General features: G+C 36.5%; 1 protein-coding gene across 1 annotated transcript; it reads right to left on the reverse strand.

The window, feature by feature from the left end:
- Positions 1 to 1786: 1786 nt before the first annotated feature.
- Positions 1787 to 18865, reverse strand: LOC126966982 (uncharacterized). Its single transcript, XM_050811300.1, has 6 exons — positions 18700 to 18865; positions 10336 to 10459; positions 9093 to 9299; positions 6870 to 7106; positions 4997 to 5283; positions 1787 to 3761 (listed from the first exon to the last, which is right to left on the reverse strand). Exons 1-6 carry the CDS (start codon positions 18710 to 18712, stop codon positions 3358 to 3360), a joined length of 1272 nt encoding a protein of 423 aa, XP_050667257.1. The 5' UTR covers positions 18713 to 18865; the 3' UTR covers positions 1787 to 3357.
- Positions 18866 to 20125: the final 1260 nt, after the last annotated feature.

Raw genomic sequence — 20125 nt, forward strand, 5'->3', positions numbered from 1 at the left:
CCATATCTTTTTTCGCCGAATTCGATAAATTATGTGAACCCGACGAGGACGTAGCAGTAACGAATTTTTGCTCATTAATAACGGGTAAAGTTTTATTAGAATATAATATATTAAATAAAAACAGTGAAAAATTCGTCTTAATTTCTTAAAATTATAATATGTTGGTACATAGGCTGCACTAAAAGTATCGGGAATGGAATATTTCCACTGTTTCTGTCACATTAAAATCTTTTTAATTGAAAACTCCTTGCATTTTAAAAATCGAATACCAATATTTATTTATTTAAAAAAAGATTCTCGGTCTTGTCACAACTTGTTTAGTCGTTGAGAAAATGGAATTGACTCGAGAAAATTCTAGAGCGATGATTTATTATGACTTTCGAAGTGGTTTAACACAAAAACAGTGTGTTGACCGGATGATTTCTGCATTTGGTGATGGAGCCCCATCCAAAACCACAATTTATCGCTGGTTTGCTGAATTTCAACGTGGACGTGTCAAGCTCAGTGATGATCCCCGTCAAGGTCGTCCAAAAACCACACAAGGTCACCAAAGAAAACGTTGATGCTGTGCGTAAGCTGATTGAGGAAGATCGACATGTGACATACCGCGAAATTCAGGCAACTTTAGACATTGGCATGAGTCAAATACAAATAATCTTGCATGAACAATTAGGTGTAAAAAAGTTGTTTTCCCGATGGATACCGCATTTGCTCTGTGAAGAGCAAAAAGCGGCTCGCGTTACTTGGTGCGACAGAACTCTCGAAAGATTCCACGCAGGATCCTCAAATGCTGTATATAACACCGTATCAGGTGACGAATCCTGGATATACGCATATGAACCCGAAACAAAAAACCAGTCACGAGTTTGGGTGTTCGAAAATGAGTTAAAGCCAACAAAAATTGTTAGTGTTGCAAAAAAATGGTGGCCACGTTTGTCTCCAAAACAAGCCATGTTGCGACTATTCCTCTTGAGGGACAAAGAACGGTTAATGCAGAATGCTATGCTAGCATTTGTTTGCCACAGGTCGTTTCTGAACTCCGTAAAGAGAACTGTAACCGCCGCATCATCCTCCATCACGACACTGCGAGTTCTCACACCGCGCACAGAACAAAAGAGTTTTTAGAGCAAGAAAACATAGAATTAGTAGATCATCCGCCGTACAGCCCTGACCTAAGCCCTAATGATTTCTATACTTTCCCTAAAATAAAGAATAAATTGCGTGGTCAGAGATTTTCATCACCTGAAGAAGCTGTGGAAGCCTACAAAACGGCCATTTTGGAGACCCCAACTTCCGAATGGTATGGTTGCTTCAATGATTGGTTCCATCGTATGGAAAAATGTGTCAAATTTCGCGGAGAATACTTCGAAAAGCAATAAATACATTTTTAAATAGTAATGTTGTGTCACTCCCTTGATTCCCGAAATTTTCAGTGCCGCCCTCGTACATACATACTTAAACAAATATTGTCTTTTAATTAATGTTTTTGGAAAACACTCTTATAATTAAGTTAATGTTGTGTATAAGTATGTGTAGTTAAGATATAGCATATGTTATTCTACAAATAAATTAAATAACTGTTGATAATGTATAATTTAGTGTTAATTAGGTAATTTCAGGGATTAACAACTCCCAAAATGACTACAATTATTCTATTCAACATGGTATAGGCACATAATACAATATTTTAAGAAAATTTTCAAGGAGGCGCTTGATAAGGAGGATTTTTTATTTTAAATATAGGTATATAGATTGACCATGAGTGTCACTGACTTAGAAAACGTGCAAGACTCCCCTGGATGCGGTCATGAATGATGAAATAATATGTAGAAAAAAACATAGCCAGTTAAATATAATACGAATGACTAGGCTGTGTTGCTTTATATTAGTCGTTACAGTTTAGGTTTGAATCAAATTTAACGCTGATTTTAACATAAACTTCGAAATATGTTGCACCATCTTATTCCTTGGTATAGTTAAAGATAAAAAGTGAAATATCAAGTCAATACCGTAAATCTATTTGAAACCTTCGGCAGATCGCTATTAAGCTATGTAACATTAACAATAGCTTTAACCAGCGAAGATTGGACGGTTAGAGTTAACAGTTACAGTTATAACGTCATCTTAAATTTGTCAAATCGTGCAACCCATTTTTTGCCCGGTATTTGTTATTGCTAAAGTTATTTGGTACAACCCAGTCTAAACTGTTTAAATCTTACCTTTTTTATGATAATAACGAATGAGACGAGCAGGACGTTCAGCTGATGGTAGTTGATACGCTCTGCCCATTATAATGCACTGCCGCTCAGGATTCTTGAAAGACCCAAATATTCTGAGCGGCACTACAACCTTGAGACATAAGACGTTAAGACTCATTTGCCCAGTAATCTCACTAGCTACGGCGCCCTTCAGACCGAAACACAGTAATGCTTAAACATTACTGCTTCACGGCACAAAAAGGCGCCGTTGTGGTACCCATAATCTAGCCGACTTCCTGTGCAAAGGAGCCTCCCACTGGTAAAAACTAACATATAAACTTTAACCACGTACAAACATTATGCGATGATCTGTCAAAGAAATAAATACCTGCTACCCGGTTAAATTATCTCTGGGCCAGACGTTGATGACGTCACATCGTCGCTTTGTTACGGTGTGCAAAACAAGCATCACTAAGATGTTATTATTAAATAATATATAAACAAACAATCTATTTTATCTGTATTATTGATTGATGTAAAGGTGGTCTGAAGCTGATTATTATTATAGTTTTTAATAATAGGTTAAATACAAAATGTAAGTATTTATTTTTCTGACAGACATATTAAGGCTACACAGAACTATGACGTAGTATTTACATCCTCTTTGCACAGAACAACTGAAACTATAGTAATACCAACTTAACTGTGAAGTGGCAAAAATAGGAACTACGGTCGCCATTTTGAAATGTCATTCGACTGTCAGTGTCTATTACTTTCGAGTGTTCCGTGTGTTTTATTGCGATACTTCTGAATTTTAAGCGTTAAATATGCCCCGACTTTTGTGCACCTTGGAATTAATTAGCAACATTGAAACGACGATAGCGACACCCATCAGTTCTTATTATCTTATCTCTTAGCTTATCTGATTAAGTTGGTGACACTGTACAGAACTATTAACAACTAAAGTCAAAACGTTAACGTAACGTTTACTGACTCAACAGCGCGAGGGGGTGAAAGAGGAAAGGGAGGCGGTTTCACGTTCCAGCGAGGTCCACAGATAATGTAGCTGTGACTACACAGCCACATTATCTGTGGACCTCGCTGTATCTACTAAGATACAATTTGCTTGTGTCAAACTAAATGCTGTTGAAAAGAAATATTACCAAACAATAGATAACATTTGTTTATACAGCGGTTGCTTTTGCCTAGGCTTCGTATACTCGGAGTTAGGCTTCGGTACAGTGTCATCAACAGGATCCTCCTTAAAAATATTGACATACGATGCGGTGATCCCAAACTTAAAGAATGCTAGGTATGGTAAATATTTCATCAAAAACACAGCCAGGTAAAAGTTTAAGTTGAAGATCCACCGGAAGATGAACGAAGTGTACAAAGATGCAAGTATGTAATTGAATGTCAGCTTATATCGGCCGTTCAGGTCAAGTCTCTGGTACTCAGGTATCGATTCTATGGTTTCGTAGTCCTGGAGATAGATCAGTCGCGGTGTACGCGGAGATACTTCGATGGCTGGTTTTGATGGCAGCAGCTCCGCTGTGTCTACGCCTAAGGCACGAAAGAAGACATTATTCCCACAATTCAAATCAGTTATTTGTTAGTACTGTAGGTAGACATTCTTATTAATGATTTGCTGTGTTTATATTACGTGTGCATGCAGACACGTGTCTGCGTATTGCACGGATCATGCCCGGTTAAAACATAAAGTTAGTTAACATTGCGCGCCGGGTTTGAGCGCTCGCCATGATTGTTTATTTCATTTCACAACCCATAAAGGCATAACCTCCAAAGTACTGTAAATATATCCAAATGTCTAAAGTGTTGTTTGATAGTTTGGAATGGTATCTGACTTGCGGAAAGTATGTTGAAAGAAACATATTTAATTCTTAGTATTTGGTTTTTCACTATATTTCCCACATAACTGTACCTATTGAAAAATTTAGATATGTGGGTGTGTCGTTTCTTAATTATTGCAAACTCATTCACTTTATACTCTTTATCGTTCGTTGTTCTACGTCACTTTTTAAGTTTTTCTCTGAAAAATACACGTCTACTCGCGACCAATATTTTGTTTGTCAAAATGTTGGGTCTGCCGATGAAAAATAAAACTCTCAGTACTTTAGTCTTGGTATCTTATTTGGTATTCAGGTGCAGTAGGTTTTGATGGCAGATGTAATGAAATAAATTGGTTATTTATGTTGAAATAGGTAACCAAGTAGTTAGAGACAAATTTTTTGTCAGCCACTTTCGTTGAAGCACAAATAGTTATTTGCCGAGTATTTTTTGTGTTTTAATCATAATCCGAAACAATATTCTGGTCTATGTAGTAACAATGTCTGAGAAACATTACAAGAAATAGGAAAAACATTAATTGTCACCTTCACGGAGCTGTTGTGGTTAGCGCGGCATCTAGTGGCACCAATCAATTATAATCTAGAACTCACCCATCAACGTAAGCTATGATGGTAGGAACAGTGTTCGACGGTTGAAATAACTGTATTAGTTTAATACCGTGGTAGGCCAGGGCAGTAGTGACACCATACCTATTTTTGCCGCAAAAAGCAGCTTTTTACAGTTATTGGAAGTCTTTCGCTGCTGGTGTAGTGACAGTCGCAAGAGGCATTCCATCTTTTGATTTTAATGTGTGCCAAAGGTCGATTTGTGCCATTGTAATGAACAGATGATGCTGCTGATAATAATGGCAATAATACTGAATGTTAAATAATACTTAAAGCCCACTTCACGTGGAAAATAAGAAAGAAAAAACGTGTTTATGAACTTACCAACATCATAAGACTTTCCCTTTAGCTTGGCTTTAAGGGCATCTTGCAATTCAGCTCGCTCGCCCTCCGAATAGATATAGCCGGGCACTCCTGCGAGGTACTTAGTCCAGTATAGGAGTGCCTCCACATCGATGGTGGGGTTCACGCACCGCATAGCATCCAGCATACTGCGGGACATATGCTCGAAATACTCCGGGACCACGTCGAGACACGGCGTAAATACTCGATCGAGTATAATCTTACACACAGCCCTGGTCTCCTCGAAGTTCTTTCGGCAAATGTTGTATCTGAAAATTTGTCATGTTTACCTCCACTCAGTGTAATGCGTTTTGTCAGATATTATCTTTTGTTCACACTTACGAATAAGTGTGTATATTATCCCATAATCTTAACCATGCCATATGCTTTAATGATTTTATTTTAGAAGTATATTGCGCGAAATATTTTATTCGGTTGTTTTGTGAGAATACCTGTACTTATTATAACTTCACGACTTGAATTTTACGTATCACATCAGGATATCTTTAAAAAAAATCAATATTCAAATATTTTCATTGAAAAAAGGTTTTAAAATTATATTGATTCGTCACGTGTGTCTGTCGGTCCGTCCGTATGTCACATCCGCTTTTTTCCGAAATTATAAGGACTATACTGTTGTATCTTGGTAAGTAGAATAATAGTAAGAATTATATTCTGTGAATCGCACTAAGATTTTCACACAAAAATAGAAAAAAAGCAATAAATTTCGGGGGGATCCCCATACTTAGAACTGAGACCCAAAAAACAAAAGAATTCAATCAAACCCAAACGCGAGGGTTTGGATTTATGGATAGATCTGCAAAAATGATACTGAGGTTTCTAATATCATTTTTTTCTAAACTAAATAGTAGCGGGAGACACTTCCAAAGTGGTAAAACGAGTCCCCCCCTCCCCCCGTAACTTCTAAAGTAAGAGAAAGATAAAACTAAAAAAATATGATGTACATGGTATTATGCAAACTTCCACCGAGAATTGGTTTGAACGAGATCTCGTAACTAGTTTTTTAATACGTCATAAATCGTATTATCAATTACTTCATTTGAAAAAATACACTATTATTAAAACATCGATCACAGTTACAACGAGCTACAAAAACTTTTATATTATGTTACTTGCTGCTACGGAACCCTTCATGTGCGAATCCGACACGCACTTGGCCGCTTTTATTTTTGATTTGATACATTTATTTTTAAGTGCTAGATTTGTTCAATCTGTACTTTAAACGGTAGCCACGGTCGCTAATGTGATAGCAATCCATCACATAATATTTCTTTCCAATTCATTTTCCAAAAATTCGTTAAGATTTGTTATGTTTTAGATAAGAAAATAGCTCAGAATAACCCTCATACTTCAGTTTTACTTAATCTTGTTGATAAAAGGCACAAAAAGGCATAAAAGGCATTTATTTTCTTAAAATTGATTCCGTTAGAATTCTTTTTGATGTCATTTCTAATAACTACTAGATACTACTACCGCTTCGGAAACAAATGGCGCTCTGAGAGAGAAGAAGCGGCGCAAGAAACTCTCCCAGCATTCTTTTTTTGCGCTCTTTTCAATAAAAATATACAATATTGTACAGTCATTTCTATCGCTATAAAATAATCACAATCTAGTCCCAGGCTGTCCGATCATTTAGATTATTCAGCAGTGGAGTAATAGGATTTACGACAGAGCCATTTTTTTATAAGACATTTAAATTTATTCATAGATAATGCCTGAACAGTGGCTGGGACTTTATTATAGAAGTGTATACTTTTACGAGGAAGCCTACTAGAATTATAAGATATAATATTTACTTAAAAATCAATAAACGAGTATAACCGTTTGAACTTACTTGTCTTCCAAACCTATAGCGTATCCTATTGTTCTCCAGAAGTGATTATAAGCTTCCCAGTCTCCAGGTTCCAACTGTCTTATTCCGAACTTGTCTGGCTTCAGCATGGCGAACCCGAAGAAGCCGAACTGTGTGAGAGCCAAGTCTCTCTGAGAGATTATTCCTTGGCCCTTCATCTTTGATGCAACACTCGCCTTTATATGGCGACTACGAACACTCATTAAGGACCTCCACGATCTGTGAAAGATTATACTTTTATTTGCACATTACTTGAACATTAAATTTTAAAAATAAAGAAAACATGGGCAGTCATGCCACGCGTTAAAACAAAAAGCGATAAAATAGAGCAGGCCTTTATTTTTGATGACAAATATTAAGTGTTGAGGATCGACATTATCCTTACCACCACGAGCTTGACCTCTACGTGAATGGTTCGAAGACTAATTCAGCATATTCGTGTTCTTAGGTAAGCTTACTGTATAACAAGCAGAATTCATACACATGCTTTTGGATATTTTTGATAGCAAATCGGTACTACCATCCCTAATCCTAAACAGTTAGGTACTGAATGCCACTCAACTTTAAATGTGATAAAAATAACACCATAACTTGGAACTTGGATTGAGAGTCACAGTAAGGGAAGGCAAGTGGGAACGATACGGTAGATCAATTGGCTAGAAGGGGATCTGAGTACAACCGGAATCTTTCAACATCTGCCGCATAGTTGGTTCAGGAATCACATAAATCAAAAGATTTTTTTAAATGACAGTAAGGGACGAGACGAGCAGGGCGTTCAACTGATGGTAATTAATATGCACTGCCCATTACAATGTAGTGCCGCTCAGGATTTTCGAAAAACCTAATAATTCTGAGCGGCACTACAATTGCGCTCGTCTCCTTGAGACATAATATGTTAAGTCTCATTTGCCCACGGCGCCCTTCAGACCGAAACACAATAATGCTTACACATTACTGTTTCACGGCAGAAATAGGCGCCGTTGTGGTACCCATAATCTATTCGGCATCCTAAAGGAGCCTCCTACTGGTAAAGGGAAAGATGAAGGCACTCCAGAAACAAGCCAAGTTGCGTTTCTCCAGGGCAATTTTACAGCTTAGACAATGTCGACAAAGGCGAATATTAAGCGCAGCTACAGGCTATGGCAACTTTAACATGACATCTTTTTACTGTAGGTGTCACAGACAGCCTATGCAGAGACTGCCTAGGGGAAGAAGAAACAGCCGCCGGTGTTCTGCTGCAGTACAGACAGGTGGCAAACTTCAGGCTGGTCATGGCACTTACTAAGACTTCTTTGGTAGGTTTTTGGATGTCAGGCACTTCACGATTTTCGTGTAGCAATTAGTATTGACAACAGATTCTGTAGGTGAGGTTGTAGAAGGACACATTATTACGGAAAGGGGAAAAGCTGTTGCTTGCACGAGTGTACGCTACGAAAGCAGAATTGTTCATCGGAAATAAGTATCCTTCGCTCTCTGTCACCACACCCGACTGTGAAGCGTATAAGGCGACCTCGATATGTGCTTGTCGATGCCCATCACGACATCAATATCGCAAGCGCATAGTCTAACGTTTGGTAACTACACCGCCTTCAATGGTCAGAGGTTCTTTTTTAGACTGTTGATATATTAATATCAGTCTTGAATTGCCCTTTAGCGTACATCTAGGCTGAGGCTCCAATCCGCTGGCAACGCCCTGTTTCTTTACGCTAAAAACACTTAACGGTGCATATGCGCTTTCGTCTATTTATGCTGGATAGGATTTTTCAAGCTGCCAGCCGTAGGGTCAATACGAAAAATAAACAATCCACATTAATAATGTTTCGCTAAGGACTCTTTGAATGCTAGCTGGTATAAATCGTGCCATTTATGAAACGATTCTAAAATGGCGACCACAAATGATTCGCTCTCACTCGCACATGTAATAACATCTATCCCTGTTTCACTGTCAGAATAGTTTATTTATTGGCACTATATATATATACATATATTTAGAAATAGAAGCTTTCTTATTAAATAACTGAAATGCGATTTTGTCATGTAAAAGGTAGAGTAAAGACAGAATCTTTTAAATTTCAAATAACTTACCATCGCGGTTGTCAAAAACACAGAAGGAGTCTACAGTAATAAATGTTTTATGCAATAAAAAAAACATATGTTTTCTTTGTATATTAAGAGCAAGACCACGTGTTATAGAAATCGACTCACACAGTTCCAGGTTTCAGTTCGTGTTCCAACCAGGAGACTGCATACAGCGTAGTGGAGAGGTAGCGTCTGTATGAGGTGAAGACCGAGTTAGACCGGCGTGTGCCTATCAGCACCCGGAGGATGGAAGGCACGGAAAACACGGCCACCAGACCCACCAGCATGGAAGAGGTGAACTGGAAACAGTTGTTCCAGTAGAAGTGACGCCCTCTGGAATTTACGACAGCATTTAAATAATTATAAATTAAACATTTTAAAAATCTAAAAACAATGTCTGTCTGTTTTAACTAAGAGCCATTTCCAACGCACCGTATTTAAAACAGAAAAACAGCATCAACATTGTAAGCTACGGTTGACAGATAGACAGGTAACTCAAAACGCCCTTTTTTGCATCAGGTGTTAATATACTTTCCAATAATACATTGTTCACCTGCGCTCAGACGATGTCAAGGGTTAGTTTGTCTAAAAATACATCAAATAGCTCTCTGCATAAATTCTCCCTGGTATAATCGTTGTAAATAAGGCTCCCTACACTTTCGAGGAGATTTTAAAATAATATTTTAGTAAAGATAAATTCTCTAACTGCATGACACACATTTTTTATATAAATCGAAACTCAACATTATCGCAGATAGGCAAAATATTCAATACTTACACAAATGAAGAACGCGTGAGTGGTTTTCGTACATCTCTGGTACCATTCTTGTACCTACGTCATAATATAATTCGACCCAATTGTCATATCATTATGAAGGCGATTTCGGAGAAGGAAAAGTATAAACAGAATTAGTGTAATGAGTGATTTCAGGTCGATACGAAATGCGAAGGCTCCAATAAAAGGTTTTTTTAAATGAAAATAAGAGAGGAGACGAGCAGGACGTTCTGCTAATGGTAATTGATACGCCCTGCCCATTACAATGAAGTCCCGCCAAAAATTCTGAGCGGCACTACAACTGCACTCGTCACTTTGAGACGTAAGATGTTAAGTCTCATTTGCTCAGTAATTTCACTAACTACGGCGCCTTTCAGACTGAAACACAGTAATGCTCACACATTACTGCTTCACGGCAGAAATAGGCGCCGCTGTGGTACCCATAATCTAGCCGGCATCCTGTGCAAAGGAGCCTCCCACTTGTGAATAGGTTAGGTACACCTAAACGGGCGCCATCACTCCTGTGATCCCGGAGTTAGGAGTAAGTATTTTCCAAATTTTCCGTTTTAAAAGTTAAGTAAAACAAACTCTTACTTATTGTACAGTTTCTCATCGTACCACTCTGGTATCCTCATGGTGATATCCTCGGGTTTCTGGGTGTCTGAAGGTTGTTCTGTCGCATCTTTCTGGTACAAAAGACCGTCAATGAACTCGTCCACTGAAATTATTAAAATAATCTATTTACTATTTTATGCAGAGGCCTGACTAACGCTTAAATCCTAATGTCAATTTTATCGTTAAATGTTTTGTTACTATCACTATAAATCCAAGAGATAGGACTCGCCAATCCATTTTAGAGTGCCACTCCGTGAACTTATATCAGGACGTATATTCACGGATTATGGATTGTACCTTCTCTGCCCACCCGGCTTACCAGACTTGAGCCTGCCGTTCGGCTTCAGTGTATTTAAGTAACTATTCGCATTCAAACTTAACCAGCATTTTTTCGGGACTCAACAGGACTTTATTCAACAGGAGTTTATTTTTAAATAAAAATACGGAACGAGACGAGCAGGAAATTCAGATGGGGGAATGCAGCCTGCCGTGAGCGGCACTCAGGATTCTTGAAAAGCCCAAATATTCTGAGCGGTACTACAATTACGCTCATCAGCTTGAGAAATTAGATGTTAAGTCTCATTTGCCAAGTAATTTCACTAGCTACGGCGCCCTTAATACCGAAACACAGTAATGTTTACACATTACTGCTTCACGGCAGAAATAGGCGCCGTTGTGGTATCCATATTCTACCCGGTATCCTGTGCAAAGGAGCCTCCCATTGGTAAATTTGTTGACGATGAAGTTAAAGTTAAATTTGGACAATTGCTTGAAAATTTACTTGACTTATTTTATTCACTATCCGGTTATTTACCTCTGTACTTTAATTTATCTCTGCTGTTAAGTGACAAAGATCTATTTTTCTACAAATCTACAATTGGTATATCGTTTATGTCACATTCGTTTAACTGGTATCATTTGAGTGGACGCATTTTTAAACATTATAAAAGGATGTACGGCAACCTTCCATGATTTTTCAGTTTTTTGGTGAGGTTTTTTAGTCAGAGCTGCATTTGTCCTTATTGCACAGATGAGTGTCTCTCATCCATTAGCGCACAATGATATTTAAAAGTATAGATAGGTAACGTAGACAACATTCGGTGTTTGAAAATTATACACTAACGCACACATGAATAATTTAACATTTAATAAATGGCAGCGATCGGCGTTGTCATGGCAACATATTTATTTTGTTAGTTAAATAATGAAATCAAATAAAATTCATGATTTCTTAACTTTGGTACATAATTCTATGATTTTTTTTATGTCATCAGATGATCATCAGTGCATCTGCCCATAACACAAGACGGCATTTGAATGTACCTATATCAAATTGTAAGCAATTCTGACTCAATTTAGGAGATTGATTTTCGGCATGCTAGTGACATATCTACCTCTTTTAATACTATAATATCATTGTTAGCGCAAGGGTATTTTGTTCTAGAATTGAATCTGAAAAGCGAGTAAGCTAATGTTAACTCTGCAGGTATATCGCCAATCTCGACATTAAAACGAGCATCCATTGTTAGATTGACAGATGACGGATATAATCTTGTAGAAAAGCGGAGATAGCCGAAATGAACTACGTTTTAAGCAACTGTTCGCTTGCTAACTTAGCCGGATAATACTTCTTCACCAATCGTCATACTGTAATTAATATTATTGTCAAACTATTGTCAAATATCAAAATTATGTCAAATCACTGCACGTTTTATGCTAAACTAATTTCAATTTTTACTCACGCTCTTATTACATAGTACTTACATCCTCTTTGTATTATAAATTCTTTGACATAGCGTAGGAGCGTGATTCTGCTGCGAGATTGTTTACAGCTCTTAAAAACTTATATTGTTATGTTCAACCGATTGGGCTGATATTTTATTTGTTGTCTCAATCCCGATAACAACACATTGTTATGGAAACCGTGACCTGGATTGATATTATTTAGGGTTCGCTCCACATAAAACGGTCTTATTTCGTTCATTGATTAACAGTACAGATACGACTTAAATGTATGTTTTTTTCAGTGTTTAACATAAACTTTTACGGCCTTACAAATGAACTTGGTATAATGTTATAACTAAGCATAAACAAAGAATATGCACAATGTTTACAATATCGTTGACAACACTGTCGATAATTCTGAAGTTTTCCGAATGACAAGCTGCCTTGCAAATAAACGCGGGAAACGTTAAATATCCGAATAAACCAATCGTAAGCAATAAATTACTACATTATTTCGTACAACGTAAGTTGCTGAAAGTTTCAATAATTAACTACTATTAAAATTAATATTATTATTTTTTAACTCGGCATACATCAATTCGTTTACAATTGCTACATTCACCATACTTCATACCATACTCTGTACCAGCGCCATTGTGGAAGCTTTTTGAGCTGTTATTTACAGCACAAGCTGGATTTTTTTTTCAACTTTTCTCCCATGTGAGATGATTTTCCTTGGCTCTACCCTCCATAGCCTTGTGTACTGATAAAATCTTTGTCATTCTCAAGTGTTATTTTGACGTTTGTTTTGTTTTATTTATTTAGATCATTGGTAATAAGACCTCATCAGCTCAAACCAGAATACAATAAAAAAAAGAATATTTAAAATATTTTTCAATATACTCGATTACAACAAAATCTCCCGTTAGACAAATTTTTTATGTACGTGTAAATGAATTGTTTCTCTTTCTTTTTCTCTAGCCTAGCCTCAGCTCTAATACGCCGGAATACATTAATAGAAGAAGTATATAAGAATAGTGAACAACTCTTTTAAAATATTTGGCTAGGGCAACTAACTAACGGTGTATAACTAAACTAGGGTAACAACTTTTATTAGAAGATATAGAGTACTTATATCTGATTTCAAAGGAGGTAAGTAAACAGTACTGACTTATTTTATATTTAAAAAAAAAGTATTTTTTGGTGCATGACATTGACATAATGACATTAGTGGCTGCATTCAGACGTGTTTGAATATATCTTGGGGAATTGGGGATATATATATATATATATATATATATATATATATATATATATAATTGATAATGGGTTTGCATAAAATTACATGACTGGCACTAGTAAACATTGTTGAAAAAAGAGTATTTTAGCATACTCTATTAGTATTATAGATTAAGGCGAAGAGTAGGCAGAAAAGACGCAAACATGGTGTTTTTAGACAAATTTTGTGGTGAAAATATAGCGTTTCGAGCTATGGTCATTACTTAATCCTGTTACACATATCCTTAAGTCTTGTTTGTAGGTTGCTAATGCCTGCTGTTGGTTATGGTTCACACTCCCGAGTCTTTTTGAACTACCACTTTTCTTTGAAGTTAAACAAGTTTATTGGCATGGCAGGACGTATTTTTTAGTACTACTCTCAGAAAAGGTATTCTTATAGTTTTTACTTTTTTGTGTAGGTACATTTATTCAGATTAGTAGTGAATAGCGAGGATTGTAAGCAAATAAACTATTTTCCACGCAAGAATTTTGAAAATATTGGCTTTGTTACATAGATGGCGGGTCGACAGCCGTGAGCTCATATCGGTCAAGGTCGCTAGCATTTAGTGTTGCCTTAAAGAGTATGCCTACATGATTTACGGCCGTTTTCAATAACCTATCTATCCTTAGTTAAAGTTACTAGAGGTAGACAAATCTATCTTTTTACGCTTACTTACATTTCAATAACCTATCGACATAATATAATTATATTAGACATAACTATGGATAGATAAGATCATGTCATTAAACGGTGACAGCAATGTATCCGTAACTAGAGATACGTTATTGAAAACGGCCGATAGAGTAGAATTACTCTATATTAGATTACGGTTGGCAAACATATCGCACACCGTTACATAGGTAAACAGACGTTCATAGCTTCACAAGTCGGTTTTTTATTTATAAAATTAATAATTAACTAATATTGCGTATTACCTATAAGCAAAACACTTTCGTAATTAATATTTTGCAGATAACAATTATCAGCTAATGTTGATTAATCAGCGTTACTTTTAACATATTATTTAGTTAATTAGTTTACGTAAATATAAGTATTATATATTTTGTTATGCTGATTTCACTAACAATAGAACGAGGGTCAAGGTCAAATATCTAACCGGTAAGTTTATCTGTTTAGTTATAATAATAGTTTTCAATTATTATGTAGGTTCAATTATTATGTATTTAAATAAGACTGTCGTCACTTACATGAGAACATAAATCAGAGGGTGAGAGGCGAATTTGCTCATTGCTGCTTTCCGGTTTTTAAGGCGGGTTAAGTTTTTAAGATAAGATATTTTTATTCATTGCTTTGTAAATGATATAGCAGCCTTTTTAATGGTCCACTAACTTTAAACAGCCGCTTAGGAGTGTTTTTTCTCATTCTGACTCAGGTCTATTATGAATAAGGGGTAAATATTAATTATTACTAAATGAACAATAATAAATTAATTAAGTAGTAGTTGCCTCTACGGCCAAAGCCACCCCTAAACCTTTCGAATACGCTCTATCTCTGGCTCTCTCATCCAGCCCGGTCCAACTCTTTGAGTAAAAATATCACTCCATCTTTACTTTGTCTCCCTCTTTGTCTAGAGCCTTCTAATGGTGTTCCTTGCGTAACTATGTATATAAACTAATATAAATATCGGTACTTTATGCTCCGCTGTGCGTTACTACCGGTAGGAAATGCTACCGGGAATTTCCTTTATTGGTTTAAGCAGGGAATTCATTCGAGGAATGTTTTCTCCAGTATTTATTCATTTAAGTTTGTTTAACCCCTAGCTGGGGCACAGTGAATCTCCATCGTGATCAGCCCTGAGCATCGCTCTTAATTTCACTCCAGGTCTTTCCGATGTCCTTTGCTTCGTCAATGACAGTCCGCCGCCAGGTTTGCATTGGACGGCCACGTTTGCGTTTTCCTTGAGGGTTCCAGTCTAGGGCATGCTTCGGTAGTTGTTTGGAATCCCTCCGCAGAGTGTCAGCCTATCCAGCTCCAGTTGATTGAGACTGTTACAGAGTTGCCAAAGATTATCGTTCGACGTATTGTCCGGCCAGTGAATACCGAGGATATTGCGAAGGCATCGGTTAACAAAAGTCGAAATCCTGAAGTTGATGAGAGATGTACTTGTATGGTTTTTACGTTGGACCGGAATAAATTGAGCTTAACTCTCCGTGTCAGTTTCCGTGATTACCTTGCGCATCAAAGCTTACTTACAAATTTTAATTAAACTAATTATAACTAGGAAACATATTTTTTCTAGCTATCATTTAAGTAATTGCCGACCGCATGCGTTGTTGTCGTGTTTTTAAGACTAAAATATCAATGGCCTTGTATTGAATCACGTTCACGGTCGGAACAACAGAACACTATTAGGGCGAAGTTCATGGACTATCATTTGACCAATGTTTGATAAATTTGTCGATAAATTCCTAAACATCGGTCATGTTACATAGAGAAATAGCCGTAAGCTCTGGGGGAATGATCAAATGCTATAAGTCTATTTCATTATTTTTATTAGGAAGTCTCATAGTTTTTTTTAGTATAAGATTAACGCTAGTTCCTAACTCTACCTAAACAAGAGTAGTATCGCTAGTAGTACCGATGCATGTGGATCCCTCTGACACTTGTAATGTCAAATAAATTATGGCGGGAAATTCAAATCCCAAACTCGCCGATACACATATACCAAGAGGATGTAAATACTACGTAATAAGAGGCGGAACTCCCTAAGTAACTATTGTAAATTTGTTTGGTATGCAAACGTGCAGTTATTTGACATAAGTTTGAAATAGTAGTAATAACATTATACCGAAGTATAATCCGGTTAAGTTTAAAAGCGAACAGTTGCTTAAACCGTAGTGGAATTCCGCTACCTTCGTTTTTTTACAAGATAATAGCCGTCATCTGTCAATCTATCAACGACTGCACGTTTCATACAATCGAGCGAATCTTTTTTTTCTTAGAGTTTCGCTAGACCTTCACATATCTTTTTGAATTTAGACTTGTGTTCGGATAAATTGAAAAAGAAATTAATAAAGGTGTAAATAAGCACCGCTTTTATTAAAAGTTAGAGCTAGGTGGTACGTGTAGGGCACACATAATATAATCTCTTTTATATTACTCTGATCCATGTTAGTAATGCATTTGCAGACTTTCTATCAAATCTTTTCATAAAGAGCTAGTTTATTCTCTGTAAACAAGGCAAAAATAGATTTATAATGTGTTTCCCAACATTTTTTAGGCCATGACCCACCTAAAGTTTTCTAAAATATTGTATGCTCCCCAAACAAAATTTTAACCCTTAATAATAGTTTTGTTCCCTTATGATATATAAATGCCAATTTTTAGGATGATATCACTATAAAATTGTTATCAAAACATCGTAAGTAAAATTTCAAAACGTGTAATGAAAAACTGAAATTTACAATAATTTTAATATTGATTTTTCACTTTAATTAATATTTAATCTCCGCATTGTGTTACTTATATCAAGGCGATTTATTATTTTTACCAGTAATTCATTAATAGTACTAAATTCAGCTAAATATGAAGATGGAAACGGTAGTAAAAGTTTTCTTGCACATTCTTGAAATTTGCCACCGATGTTCAAGTTTTGTCGAGTCCGTTTAAATTGCCCCACTTAACTATCGAATTACCCCCCTCGGGGGCGTGGGCCCCACGTTGGGAGACACTTCTCTAGAGGTTTAAATGGTTTAAATTTTAAGGTGAATATTTAAATTACGGAAATTGAATTCGAGCAAGTATCAGGCTGAATGATAATATTTTAATCGAGCGCGAGCCAAATTAAAAAAAAGTTTGTGAAAGAAGTTAAAAAAACACGCAGATTTGTATTTTACTTGCTTTTACAACAAATGTGTGTCTTTCTCAAGTAGAAACGAATCCCTCGCTCAAACCTGGATTTAAGAAAAAACATTGTCGCCTAGTGGGTAAGCCACTATTAAAAATATGCACTATTTCTCTATTGCAATCAATCTATCATAATACCTAAGTCTTACATACAAAGTTATTATACAGTAAGTAGTAATACAAGTATATATTTTTTTTATTTAGTTTATTACAATGAATAACAGTTATTTGTACCGAAATATTACATTTTGGTAAACCGACCATAATTAATTATTGTTAGATGACAAACAATGAACTTAGTTAAGTACGCCACATTCCTGGATCTCTATTTTAATACACAGAGTGTCGTTATTGGAGAATATAGAGGTACATTATCATTGCTTACGACCTCACATACCCAAGTTAAAATCGAATGACAAATATTAAAGGAAACGAGAAAACATATGAAAAAGTAAAAGGACTTACAAAAATAGAATTGCATTCAGTTTACCAATCAGGTGAATGATTTTAATAATATTAAAAACTAGCTAACACGACAAACGCTGTTCTTTTTTCTCTTTTTTTTTATAAAATTAAGGACAAGACGAGCAGGACTGGTTCTGTCAATAGAAAGAAAATTATAATATAGTAAGTATTCGGGAATAATGTAGTCTGAATCCATCGGAAATGTGTAATCAAAGTTGATTATATAGCATAAAATGATAGGGATTAATATCGTATATGTGTAATTTTTAAATTATCGCTCTATCAAAGTATTAAAATGGATGTAGTATGTTAACCTTAAAAGACAGACAAATGCCATAATGGACTTTTCTGTAGACCTATATAAGATGTATAATTCCACATTATTTTGTTATATATTAATGGGTTTAGACAGAGTTTTGGTTTAAAGCTCCCAGATGGCTTATTTTTTCCGACACCTTCAACCAATATCCTTAATGTATACAAATATGTATAAAAGAAACTTAAGAAATTATGTACTAAATCCTTCCTCGAGAACCACGCTATCCATTGGTGATAACAGCATAAAAATCGGTGGAGTATTTTTTGGGTTCATTGCGAACAGACATACAGACGCGGCGGAGGACTTTGTTTTATAATATGAAGTAGCACTCTATAATATTATACAGTTGTTACAAATATGTCAAGCAGTTACCATGTAATAGGAAAACTGTATAAATTACCATATCTTGAGTCAAATCAAAGCGACTCATAATATTACAACACAAAATGTAGAGCTGTTTATAACTGCGCAGCCTACAACGAAATTGGATGTTTATGAATGAATAAATAATTTTAAATGATAACATCCAAATATAAGAAGAAAATAACTGTTACATTCCATATTCTAAAATAGGTAACTACATTATTTTGAAAGTTCTATTTACATAAAAGTCACATCGTAAACAACACGTTGCGAACCGGTTAAATAACAATGTGCTTAATATACCATAATGTAATAAATAACTCACCTGATAAATCCATTCCATTAATAAATAACAAATCACTATTTCAACCAGTATGCAGTCTTGTTATTAAAATATTGTACGTGACGAGCTGGTATTCACTTTGCGACCGCAGGAAGAGCTCAGCGCTGCGAGCACGACCTGCGAATGGCGACGACTGCGGGGGTACTGACCGCTATTGGCATTGGCCATTGCAGACTGGCAAATGCTCAATGAAGTCAGAAGTGTGGAATAAACGACAGTGGAGGGGCAATATGCGCGCGTCTTGTTTTGCGTACAATATAGGACACCTAATAGCTACTACCAATCAATGAGATTTATAGAGCTTACTTAGACTTTGCTCAGAATTTACTTACGTAAAACTTTGCTGATTGTGATAAAACGCGAATTTGACTTTTGTATTCGGCTGTCTTAGCTTACGCTCAGTATAGTTTCAAAAGAACGAAATAAAGGATTATGCTAAGCTTATACCTGAGCAAAGTCTTAGTACGCTCAATAGATTTCCGCCTTAGATAGCTCTCTTATACCTAGGGACTATGTATGAATTAAACTATGAATGTGAATGGTGTTAGGAAAGAAATTTTTTTTTGTAATAACAAGAGACAATCGCGAAAATATAAGCAAAAAAGAGGCAGTGGGAGCCTACTTTGCACAGGATGCCGGCTAGATTATGGGTACCACAACGGCGCCCATTTTTACCGTGAAGCAGTAATGCTTACACATTACGGCATCTTCTACCGCATTTATCACGGGGAGTGCTCAGAGGAGCTGTTCGGGTTGATTCCAGCGGCCGAATTCCACCATCGGACATTACGTGCAAAGTACCATCCGCATCACGTAGACGTCTGGCATTCCACAACCGCGCGTTTTCTTCGAAATTTCTTGCCTCGCACAGCCACTTTGTGGAATCAACTACCGGCCGCGGTCTTCCCGAACAGATACTACTTAGGGGCCTTCAAGAAAAAAGCATACTCCCACCTTAAAGGCCGGCAACGCATTTGTTGTTGCGGTTGTCCATGGGCAACCGCCTCACCTCTCCCCATCCCGTGAGCCTCTTGCCCGTTTGCCCCCTCTCATATAAAAAAAAAATACTGTGTTTCGGTCTGAAAGGCGCCTTAGCTAGTGAAATTACTGTGCAAATGAGACTAAACATCTTATGTCTCAAGCTGACTAGCACAATATTAGTGCCACTCAGAATTTTTGGGGTTCTTCAAGAATCCTGAGCGGCACTGCATTGTAATGGGCAGGGCGTATCAATAACCATCAGCTGATCGTTCTGCTCATCTCCAGCCTTATTTTCATAAAAAAAATGCAGCATGAAAGTGAAAAATAGTAGTAGATTTTTTGGCAAGGGAGCACTCTACCTACCTACCTGCTAATGAATAACATACAGTTAGGAACAAAGAAACAGAAATAATTAGATGCAATGTAT

Source organism: Leptidea sinapis, chromosome 1 (genome assembly GCF_905404315.1).
Source record: "Leptidea sinapis chromosome 1, ilLepSina1.1, whole genome shotgun sequence".
Lineage (NCBI taxonomy): Eukaryota > Metazoa > Arthropoda > Insecta > Lepidoptera > Pieridae > Leptidea > Leptidea sinapis.